Raw genomic sequence first — 12,517 nt, 5'->3', positions numbered from 1 at the left:
TTTTTTTCTATTGATAATGACGAACATTTTCGGCTCGCATAATTTTAGACACAACTCTCTAACATTTTTAAGAGGCACGTAAAACTGAATATTATGTTATTTTGTTTAATTACACTGAATTGAAAAGTTTTGGCCGTAATTCATGACCTTTTTTTTTTTTTTTTTTTTTTTGCGGAAGTCAAACAAAACAGTTTTTTAAAAAGGCGTGAACCTTTATATTATTGAGCAATATATGCCATATAATATGTGCTCAAACCGTTTTAAAAGTGTAGAGAAGAAAAAAACACTTTTTTCCTCATGCGAATAATGATATTGTGTGACTGTTTTGTCTATGCTTGATTTATTTTTTAAAAAGTTACATTATATTTTTTTTTCTGCTATTATTTTGGCATTCTATTCGAAAATCAATCGGCAAGTCCGGTTCCCATGTTGTGTCAAGAGAGCTTCAGGGTTGCCAGTTTGGCATTTTAAATGCCAGATTACAAAAATCTGGCATTTTTGAAAACCGTTTGGCATTAGAAAAATCATTTGGCATTTGGCATTTTCATTTGGCATTTTCTTTTCTTGTATATTTACTCAAATGACCCTTTCTCACGTGGTGTAGTGGTTTAGCATCCACTAGTAGTCAGTAGGTAAAATTACCCCAACAGGAAATTTAGTATAATTTAAAAAAAGAAAAAAAAAAAAGAAAGAAAACACGCAAGCCACAGGATATGATGTAAATTGTCTATCAAAAGTGGTAGTTTTTCTTAGTGGGGGTGGGAGTCAACAGACTTTGGCATTTTTTTGGAGTTTTTTTTGGCATTTTTTTGAGTCTTATCCTGGCATTTTGTTGAAAAATAATCTGGCAACCCTGGAGAGCTTCTTATGCGTATGAATAATCATTTGTTTTTCTATGATGTGTCAACAAGTTCGTATCATTAGCCTCGGTATGTCCTCCGTTCCGAGAGAGTTTAAATCGTCTGCGTCCGCCATCTTGCATGCTTGTGACCGCTCGAATGAGTGAGGAATTTTTTTTGTTGACGATCGCTGTATAAATAAAAGTAGATATAACACTTAATACGTCTGCTGTATTATGCTATTAACCATTAACGACAAACTGTGTTTCCGGGGCGTTGTGTCAATAGTTGTGCACTAGAAATTAATGTCTTTTTCTTCCTTTCTTTTTCTCATTCTTTCTTCTATCTCTTCTGTATTTTTTTCTTTTCTTTTCTTTTTTTTTTTTGGAGGAGGGGGAGGGGGGTGGGGGAATTATATATAATAGCCGACGTATTATAAGTGCATATCGTACTTAACACATCCCACGAATTATGCTGTTAGCGACAAACAGCCTTTCCTGGGCGTTGTATCAATAGTTGTGTACTGTAATATTTTTTCTTTATTTATTTATTTGTTTCCTGTTTTTAATCTTTATTCTTTTTTTTTTCTTTTTTTTTTTGGGGGGGGGGGGGGGTGAATGGATATATTGCTTAATACGACTACTGTATTATGTTATTAGAAATTATTGAGATAATCTAGTAAGAACTAATCACCCAACCAGCGATCTAAAAACAATAAGCATTGAGACTAAATTGTATTCGTTGTAGTTAAGATGAAATATTTTTTTAAAACAAAACAAATTTTCATTGCGAAAAGCTCAAAGTTTCTTTTTACTTTAGTAATTTAGAAATTTACGGTTTCGGGGTCCTAACCAACCCGACATAATACCAATTTGAGACGATGGGTCACATATGCATGACGCATTCCATTTTACGTGTATGTCCTGTAAGTCTGTCAGTCGGTTTATCCACGTCACGGAGTTCTCATTCCAGTCGTTATATAATAATACAGCGTGTTTTACGACTTCCGGGCGAAGGCAGACGATCAAAGCGTTTTACGGCTTAAAGTTATTGACTCGGTGGTTTCACGAACACACGAAACAAAAACACAGAGCATGACATACAGAAATATGTGTGGTATTTTTAAAAAATATGAATATATTTTGATATGGTTACGAAACAAAAATAAGACATAGCTTTTATTGACTTTACCCCTCCAATTTGAGGTATGCAAAAGTATTTGTGGCATTCAGATGTATCTAATGTGTTTGCGCAACAAATGTGGTGTATATTTTCGTTTTAAAAAAAAATTCCTTCCTCTTCGTCATCATCTTCTTCTTTTTACACACGCACTTTCTTTCTCATTTTCATTCTCTTCTTCTTCTTCTCCTCCTCCTCCACCTCCTCCTCCTCCTCCTCCTTCTTCTTCTTCTTCTTCTTCTTCTTCTTCTTCTTCTTCTTCTTCTTCTTCTTCTTCTTCTTCTTCTTCTTCTTCTTCTTCTTCTTCTTCTTCTTCTTCTTCTTCTTCTTCTTCTTCTTCTTCTTCTTCTTCTTCTTCTTCTTCTTCTTCTTCTTCTTCTTCTTCTTCTTCTAGTCTTTGTTTGCGCTCTGACGAAAAAAAATATAGTAACGTGTTATCACAATTTGTTTGGCGTTGGTCTCCAGGATCTGGGCCTTATATTTTGTGCTGTATTATTTAGGTTTCTGAGTAATTTTTAGATTGAGGAATGTATTATTGTTGTGTGTAGCATGGCTGTGTCTCGAAGGTGTTCAGCAGACACAAGAAAAACCAAATAAATCTATATATCTCTCCATCCTATATCCACACCACTAACATCCCATCTTTCTGTTTTTGCAGATTCTCCACACAAAGCAGAGTCCACACACGAATCAACAAGTTCCGGTATTGCTTCTGACGTCACGAGCATATTCCCGTCAACCCATCATGCGGCTATGACAACCTTCAAGGGAGGCGACTCAAATGGCTCAGACGGCCACTCTCAGGACTCGGGGACGCGCACGGCGTCGGGTACGTCCGCTACCAGCTCTCCTATGACAGGACAGCGCATTGCTAAAACGAGGCTCCTGCAGAAGCACTCAAAGCAGAAAGTCCTTTTACAACAGCAGAACCAGAAATCACAAAAGCCGCAACATCCGGTTCCTCCCCCTCGGCTCATTTTGCCCCAGAAAGCTAAGCCTCAAACTTCGCCTCCTCCTCCTCCCCCTCCCCCCCCCCCTATGAGGTTAACTAATAATCAAAGATTATCCACTTCTCCCGCCCCAGCACTTCAACAAAGGTCAACCCCAACGCTAAAAGAAAGCAACAATAATAATATCAATAGCAGTAACAACAACAATAATATCAAAAACTGCAAATCCCCTACTCCAGCAAGTATCCCTTTCTCCCCTACAACTCAAAGACGTGGACTGCCCCCAACGCCCAATCAGTTCGAAACGAGTCGATACACAGAAACGCCCACTTTAACCACGAGGGGTGTAAGGTACCCATCCAAAGACAAAAGTAGAAGTAAATCCCGTGGTCGAGGTAGTAGCTCTGAAAACAGAATAATCTCATCATCCAGAGGTCATCTCAACGGTTCATTTTCTTCTCAGTCTTCTCATTTAGACGAGTCCAGTGATGGAATCACTTCAAGCCGAGATGTTCTTGACCACCATAAAAACAGTCATATCAATGGTAGTAGCAACATTATCCTTTCACCCCCTCGAGATCGCCGGATAATCGACCCGTCCTTTTACAACGAGATCAATCAATGTTACCTAGAAGCTAGAGAGGAACACTTCATTCAACCATATGGGGGTGATGGCTTCATAGAATCCCATTTCCAAGAGACAATAGTTCAAAATGACCGGGTCCAAATCATTCCTACACCCCCTCTATCCCCTCATTCCTACGGTCCATCATCCTACTATCATCACGACAGATTCACGCCTGATCATCTACTTCAACAATTAGAGTTTAAACATCAACATCATCACCACCAACACAATCAACAACATCATCAACATCGCCATCATCCACAACAACACAAAACACACAACTCGAGTCCAAATCGGCTCTCTCAATCAAATAATAAAACCATTTACAACCACCATAACCCTCAACAAAAACAGCAACATCATAGCAGTCACCATAATCGCCACCACCACAATCACCACCATCGACATCAACAACAACAGCAACAACATCATTTCAACCTTCACTCACCACAGCCAAACGCAGCACCTGCTTCATCCTCATCATCTTCCCCCTTCCACCCTTCATCCTTCCCAACATCATCTCAATCTGCCACCGATCTTCAAATTCAAAATTTCGTCAACGACTTCGACAACGACCTAACCTTGTCCACACCCAACATCACAACCTCAACCGACAGCCCCACTCCTAAAGACCCGTCATCAGCTAATCACTATCCCCATCAACATCAGTCCAATCCGCTCAGAACCCACGAAACCGCGGAGAAAAATATTGACAATATTTTCTGTGAAAACCTCAATCTCAAACCGGTGAAATCCGGACGCCAAGTCTTGCTAACGCATGCGCAAATCCACACTTCCCAGAAAGATTCTATTCTGGATCAGCTTGAGAACTCCCACTCGTCAACCAAGGATCTTGTCAATTTAGAAGCCACGTTCGAGCCTCGTCCAACGAACACCAAGCACGGCCGGGCATGGAAGTTGTCAACACGAACAGGGTCTCTTTTTGAAGATCTTCCCAAAGAAGTTCTACTCAGAATCCTGTCTCATTTGCCTACTGATTATCTGTGCAAGTGTGCAGAGGTAAGCAACATCAAGAAAACATTGTTGTGTATAAAATTGAACATAATTTAAGAAAATTGATATTGTTTTCCACTATTGTAAAACGATTCTTTTATATTTTTGATTATAAAATCAATCTTTGGCATCAAAACCAAAACGGCATAAGACCGTTTTGAGGCGGCGGGTCACATTTATTTAGTGTCATGAATAAATTATTACTTGTCCTCTGAAGGATTTAAAAAATAAAAAATTGAAAAATTAAATTCCCTTTATTCATCCCAGGGGAAATTTGTCTCTAGGGTCTATTCCAAGGGAAGACTGGAATAACGCAGGCATCAGCCGCATTGCAGCGCCGCAAATTGAGATAGGGCGAGATGACTTTCTCAAGGCCACGCAGCGCACCAGCGGGTGATCGAACTCGGTACCTTTCGGGTACGAAGCAATTACCGTACCGCTGAGCCACGCTGCCCCCCCCCCCCCCCCCCCCCCAAAAAAAAATAGAAAATAAAACAACTTAAAAGTCTCCCTGATGATTCTGTGGAGTCCAGAAAGCCCTAACGCATTTTTCTATTCGGATGTGACGTAGCGCTTTGAAATGTATACATTACAGTTATCCTTTCATCGAATTAATACTTTATTTGTTCAATTCCTCGCATTATACAATTAATGTTCTAAATCTTATTTAATTTACACAATTATCCTATCTAATGTAAATTGCCTTGGCGTTCCCTTCCATTCCAACACAGCGCAATGAAATTCAACAATGTATTGAATTTCAACAAAATAGATTTATCTATACGTTTTAAGACTTGCCACCTCGAATTGATATTGTTGAATTTAAGCTTTATAATTAACATTTTTTGTTGGCTTTGGGCGTACGGTGTTTTTTGATTGATTCCACTTTGTTGAAATTGAATGCATCACTGTTTACATTTGATCCGCAAAATTATATGGAAATTGATTTTTTTCCTTTCTTTCTAAACATCAAAGAACGTTGATGTTCTGTTTCACATTGTTCATAATGGCCGGGCAAACCCGACATTATTGCATAGATGTTTGGGAGTTTGTATTTTTTTTTTTTTGGGGGGGGGGGGGGGAGGGGGGGGGGTTAATCTTATTATTTTATTTTTTTGGAGGGTTATTTTGTTTTGTTTTGCATTTGCTTTTGCTTTAAAAAAAAAACAATTTATTCGATTTTTGTTTTGTTTTGTTTTAAATTTTGTTTGTTTGTTTGATACATTTATTTTATTTTTGTTTTGTTTTTTTTAGTTGTAGACGTCTTGTTTTATTTTAGCTCTATGGCAGGGCTTTTTTTTGGCTCTTTTTGTGTGTCTATTATATGTTTTAATTTTTTTTTTCTTTTCTTATTTTTTGTGAACAAACTACATTGAATCTTCCGAGTTGAATTCACCATGTTGAAAAATCGCTTTGCCGCGAAGTTACGAACACTGTGAGAATGGTTATAATTAAAGGCCGTCTTAAAAGCAATTTGTACTGTGTGAAATGGAATTTTGTTTCCATTTCGGTCTAATGATGTATCAGTGGAAAGTATCATTATTAATTATTTTTATTCATTCATTTATCTATTTATCTATCTATTTGTTATGTATTTATTTTTCTATGTGTTTTTCTACTCTATTCATATCTTGGTTTACTTATGTATTTAATTTATTGATCTATTGCTTCGTTTGTTTACTTTCATTTATTTATTCGTTTATCTACTTAAATCAATTTATTTGTTTATTTATTTATATATTTATTTATTTATTTATGTATTTATTTATTTATGTCATCGTCATTTTCTATTGATTTGTTTATTCATTTATTTATTCATTTATCTATTTATTTTTATTTATATATCTATCTATTTATTTATTTATTTATTTATTTATTTATTCCATCGTCATTTCCTCAGGTGTCAAGACAATGGTACAACGCCGTCTGGGACAACCCGATTCTATGGAAGGCAATCGTTATCAACAACCCCAAGATTGATATTGACAAGGCACTCAAATACCTCACCAGGAGACTCAGCTACAGCACTCCGAAGGTTCGTAAGACAAGCAAATTATTTATTTATTAACCCTCTCCTTACCAACCATCGGTTATGCGGCTATGTGGTCTTGTGGTATGACACTCGCTTTTGGATAGGAAGGTCCTGGGTTCGAGCCTCGCACTCGGCGCATAGTTGAGTCCTTGGAAAAGGCTCTTTACTCACATTCTCTCACAGTACTCAGGTGTAAGATGAGTACCTGGCCGTTAACAGCGTTGTCTTTGTCCGAAAAATTGTAATATCGCCTAACAGGCGTCATGTCCCGTCCTACATAAATGTTGCTGTTGACCAGGGACCCCTTGTAAAGCGCTTTGAGCACATTTAGTGGATATTGCTCTATATAAAGTTCAAAGCTCAATATTGACAAGGCACTCAAATACCTCACCAGGATACTCAGCTACAGCAGCCCAAAGGTTCGTAAGCCACGCAAATTATTTATTTATTAACCCTCCCCTTACCAACCATCGGAAAATCGTCACATTCGTTACGATACAACCAACAATTTTATCTTTCTGATTTCTTTTGCACATCATACAATTTGTTGTTATAGCTATAAGAACTTGACACTGTTTTGTAGAGCTCACTTTGCTGAACAATATTAGAATAGAATGTACTTGTTGCTTTTCTGGTTGAATAAGAAAATTTTAATTTTCTTTTTGTATTGGGTGCGTGCAAAGATTCGGTGAAAATTCTGAAAATGGCTGGTAAGGGGAGAGTTTACATGGATTTAGACGGCAAGATGCCCGGCGATGTGTCATATCATAGCCATCGGATTATGGCTACGGCGATATCCTATAGACTCGAGCAAGCAGATATGCCCAAATGTTGAACGGTGTCTTGTAATCTGATGAAGCTTCCCGGCGGGTTTGCGACGGTGCACGAGTGCGGTAAAGAATTTATTTGCGGATTGGGCCGATCTTCATAACATAGTTGTATGTGAGCACCATTAGAAGCTGCTGCCGAACTGTTGGATGTCCAAAAAAAAAAAAAAAAAACAGGCATGGGTGTGCTCTCCGTTTCAGCAGCTCTGATCAGTAAACTTAGCATGGGAGGAAGTAAAGAAGAAGATAATGGCAGTTTTGGGTATTTTGGGACAACAATGATTTAGGAGGCTGTGTGCTTCCAAGTAACGAAGAGGAATAAGTCAACATAGCAATTTCTCATTTACGAATACCAACCTGCTAGAAGTTGTGGAAAGGAAAAAGTAATGTTAAAAATGAAGGTTCAAAAAAGAAAATGAAATCAAGAGTAAATAAATACTTAACATGAAACAATTCGGGCTCACAACCCTTCTTCGGCCTATAACAAAAAGAGTTAAAACAGTAAAACTTACAGAGTGAAGGATTATTATTTTAACTGTTTTGTTATTGGTTAAAGAAGGCTCTTGAGCCTGAACCATTCCATGTTAAATATTTTGCTCTATTTCGAAGCTGTTGTTCATTTTTGTACATTACAAATAGTCTGTAGTTTTCACCTTTTTAAAAAAAATATTATTTGATTGACTCCATCAGGTGTGTATGATATTGGAGAAGATCAACGTGAACGGATGTTGTCACCTGACAGACCGTGGGCTGATGACGGTGGCCAAGCGGTGCCCGGAGCTAAGATATCTGGACGTACAGGAGTGCAATCTTCTCACCAACACGGCCATTACGGAGGTGGTCTCTAGATGTGTCAACCTAGAACGTTTAGATCTCACGGGTACGTGTTTTATTATTATTATTATTATTATTATTATTATTATTATTATTATTATTATTATTATTATTATTATTATTATTATTATTATTATTATATTATCATTATCATCATCATCATCATCATCATCATCATCATCATCATCATCATCATCATCATCATCATATTATTATTATTATTATTATTATTATTATTATTATTATTATTATTATTATTATTATTATTATTATTGGAACACGTTTTGGTCATTTCAGTGACAGTCTGTGCTGTTAAGTTTGAATCTCCTCCCGCCTTTAAATGTCTAATATCCTCTATCACCAGATTGTTCCCAAGTGACGTGTATCAGCCTGACAGACTCTGTGCTATCCCAGAATACATCGCGTCACCTCCAGCGAATCTACCTTCGTTACGTGGATATGACGGATTGCCCTCAGGTCACAGATGCTGACCTTTCGACCTTGACATCTCAGTGCACACAACTCCTGTTTTTCTATCTCCGAAGATGTCCCCTCATCACAGATCTTGGAGTGACCTACATTGCCAACAACTGTAATAGGTGAGAATAACCTAATGTATGAATTCCCCACGAATTATTTTGAGATTTTCTGCTGAAGTTATTGTTAGATTTATCTTATTATCAAAGTGTAATTACTAGAACAGGGAAATAAATTGAAGGTGTATCATCAAAAACCAAAATTTAGAAGAGACACAGGAATACATTGCCGCAGCCGCAGAGTCCAACATGGGTCTTGAATGACAGCCTGTACCAAAACATGTAAAGAGAGCTTATGGTCTAATAGGGTACACATAAATATCAGCTAGCATAGCCGTGACCAACTAATACCATAGAATATCCCTGAGGAATCCCAAAAACAACACGAACCATTGTGCTAAACACAACTTTAACCAAGTGAGTGACATAACTCAGTTGACGGGAGGCCTTCGGAAAGCTCCTACATCCCCAGTATTCTTGTTCTATCTATAGTAGGGAGGGGAGAAACTTTCTTTTATAATGTTCTAGTAGGGGGTTTGGGAGGGGGGGGGGAGACTTTAAAAAAAAAAAAAAGTTTCCCACCTCCCAAACCCCTTACTAGAACATTATAAAAAACAAGAATACTGGGGATGTAGGAGCTTTCGGAAGGCCTCCCCAGTTGACATCATTGAGAGAGGTGGAAATTTGAAGGGCACCGCAAAAAAAAAAAAAATAACAACAACAACAACAACAAATAAACTAGATAAGAGTGAATGAAGACTTTCCATCACAGAGATATCGGGATTTAGCTAGTCAGTAAACTTTTTTTAACGAGTTTTCGCCTCTCTCTGTCTCTGTCTCTCTCTGTCTCTCTCTCTCTCTCTCTCTCTCTCTCTCTCTCTCTCTCTCTCTCTCTCTCTCTCTCTCTCTCTCTCTCTCTCTCTCTCTCTCTCTCTCTCTCTCTCTCTCTCTCTCTCTCTCTCCTCGCGTTCCCGTTATCTTTTTTTTCCATCACCCTCCCTCTCTTCCCTCCCCCCCCCCCCCCCACCTCTCTCTCTCTCTCTCTCTCTCTCTCTCTCGCTCTCTCTCTCTATTATATAAGGGTCATTAAACTGCTTGTAATATATATTATATTGAAGATAGCTATATGTAATATAATCAACTTCCTCAATATTCTCTTTAACCACTACAGCCTACGAGAATTAAGTGTCAGCGATTGCAAGGCTATCACCGACCTTGGCCTCCGAGAACTAGGAAAGTTGAGGGACAATCTTCGTTACCTCAGTGTCGCCAAGTGTGAAAAGGTATTTATTGTTTGATAATTTTTTGAAACGATGTATTTAAACGTAATCACATTTCTAAGCTCATAGCTTTCTTAATTTCTCGGGGCAGCGTGGCTCAGCAGTACAGTCTTTGTTTCGTACCCGAAAGGTACCGAGTTCGATCACCCGCCGCTGTGCTTTGTGACCTTGAGCAAGTCACCTCACCTCGTTCAATTTGCGGCGCTGCACTGCGGCTGAATCATGGGTTATTCCAGTCTTCTCTTCTAGACCCTAAAAACAAATTTCCCCTATGGGATGAATAAAGGGAATTTTATTATTTATTTATTTATTAAACTCAAGTTGTATTTATATAATGAAATAACTTTGCACCCTGTGGTTTGGAACTGATAAGCAATTTTATTAAAACTTGAAACTGTGTTACAGTCTACAGTATCATTGTCAAGAAATAATTTTGATTTGATTAAAGTACTGGATGTAATACATTTTTTAAAAATCTTAAAAGCTTATTCAGTTTATAGGAAGAATAAGATAAGTTAAGAAGTCTTTGACTTGCATTCAAACCTTTTCCCCGTAACAGTTAGGTTTGAGCTAGAATTTTATAATGTTTATATTCCATCATAGCATTTTCTATTCATTCATTCATCCATTTCTTCATTCTTTCCTACCTTCGTTCATTCCTTCCTTACTTCCTTCCGTCCTTCCTTCCTTCCTTCATCCAGTCATTTATCATACACTCATTAGTTCATTATTTAAAATATACATTTATTAATCTTTCAATGTAGCATTCAATTATTATTGATATAATAATATTAACAATGTTTCACCCCCCCCCCTGCTCCTTCCACCCAATACTTCCCTTTTCCCCATGCTCTCCTCCCTTCCACTTTTTATCAATAAAGGTCTCCGATCAAGGTGTCATTCACATAGCACGAGCCTGTAGCAAACTTCGATACCTCAACGTCCGGGGCTGCGAAGCCGTCTCGGATGCTTCTGTTGAGTTCCTTGCCCAGAACTGCCAACGCCTCAAGTCTCTAGACATCGGGAAATGCGACATTTCGGACGACGGCCTCTACGCGTTATCCATTCATTGCCCCCACCTTCGGAAATTGAGCGTCAAGTCATGTGACGCCATCACCGACAAGGGGATCGTTCTACTCGCCTACAGGTGTCGCTCTCTGCAACAGCTGAACGTCCAGGACTGCTGCTTGTCTGTGGAGGCGTACAACATGGTCAGGAAATACTGCAAGAAAGCTTTCATAGAGCACACAAACCCGGGTTTTCTGTAGAGATTTTATTCCAGAACTATTGCTAACAACTTGCCATTTAAATTTATTTTTGGGTAGAAATAGAAAATAAATTATAACACTACTCCAGGCATGTATAATGTTATTTTCTGAGAAGAAAGAACTCCAGATTTAATCCCTGACGCTTGCTGCATTGATATTTAAAGAGTTTTTTTTGTTTTTTTTTAAAGAAGAAGAAGAAGAAAAAGAAACACAGAACATATAAGTTTCCAAGAGGCGTCCAGCAATGATAGGAATTTCCAGATTTAAAAAAAAAAAAGATTTTCTGTTTGGGCTCAATTGAAATTGTTTTTTTTTTTTGTTTTTTTTTAAAAACATAAACAGGACAATAAGCGTTGAATGAAGACAATTTTATAAATTGAGCTCATGAGCCAAGGTTGTTGTTTTGGGGGTATTTTATGTCTTTTATTTTATTTTTTTTTAAATCGTCATTGAATAATTTGTTTTTCCTTTGTAGAAATACTGCAGAATGCAGACCAATGAAATTTAATTACTGGAATATTTGGCATTATTGATGAGTCTGCAAATCCAGCATTGGGCCATTATTTAATTCATTTATTGATAAGTTTTCTACTTGAGGAAATCAGCAGTTTGACAATCATGGGAGGTAACTGCAAGTATTCCTCAAACTATTTATTTTCCAATGGAGTTGCCTGCCGTGTAATATTGTTGAAAAATTAATCGACAAATAATCAGAAAGTATGTACTTAATGTGTTTTTTATCAAGATGGAATTGTTCTTTTTTGGGGGGTGTTTTGTTTTTGTATGTCTGTGAGTGTGTTTCTATGAACTTATCTATGTGTGTTTGTTGGGTTTTGTGGGTAGATTATATATTTAATAATAATTGTTTCTTGTTTTTTTTTTCAAATGTGATCCCCATTCCACTGAATTAAAACAGACATTCCAACATTTCTGTAGAGAACATACAGAGATACAGTTTTAATATTATATATTTTGTCATGAAAATATTATATAATATACATATAATAAACACACCTCTACTTAAATGTGATGCAATATCATGATAAATTTTATCTATTGTTTGGTAATCGTCATTATGACTACCATATTTATTATTGTATACTATACAACGGTGTGTTATGTGTGTGTGT

At 37.3% G+C, this 12,517-nt stretch overlaps 1 protein-coding gene across 6 annotated transcripts in view; it reads left to right on the top strand.

Moving 5' to 3' along the window:
• The window catches only part of LOC144958321 (uncharacterized), a 55,707-nt gene extending 43,987 nt beyond the window's left edge, over positions 1 to 11,720 (top strand). For all 6 annotated transcript variants that reach the window (XM_078890220.1, XM_078890223.1, XM_078890225.1 and 3 more), the window contains exons 3-8: positions 2,677 to 4,616; positions 6,511 to 6,645; positions 8,160 to 8,349; positions 8,668 to 8,902; positions 10,011 to 10,122; positions 11,001 to 11,720. In XM_078890220.1, the coding sequence (XP_078746346.1) occupies positions 2,677 to 4,616; positions 6,511 to 6,645; positions 8,160 to 8,349; positions 8,668 to 8,902; positions 10,011 to 10,122; positions 11,001 to 11,387 (2,999 nt within the window). In that variant the 3' untranslated portion in view covers positions 11,388 to 11,720. The remainder of the gene's footprint in view (positions 1 to 2,676; positions 4,617 to 6,510; positions 6,646 to 8,159; positions 8,350 to 8,667; positions 8,903 to 10,010; positions 10,123 to 11,000) is intronic.
• Positions 11,721 to 12,517: the final 797 nt, after the last annotated feature.

This window comes from Berghia stephanieae, chromosome 12 (genome assembly GCF_034508935.2).
Source record: "Berghia stephanieae isolate SIO BIC M18660-M18661 chromosome 12, UCSD_Bste_1.3, whole genome shotgun sequence".
In the NCBI taxonomy this organism is placed as follows: Eukaryota; Metazoa; Mollusca; class Gastropoda; order Nudibranchia; family Aeolidiidae; genus Berghia; species Berghia stephanieae.
The sequence above is the reverse complement of the archived record's forward strand: the minus strand, read 5'-3'. Positions and strand labels throughout refer to the sequence as shown.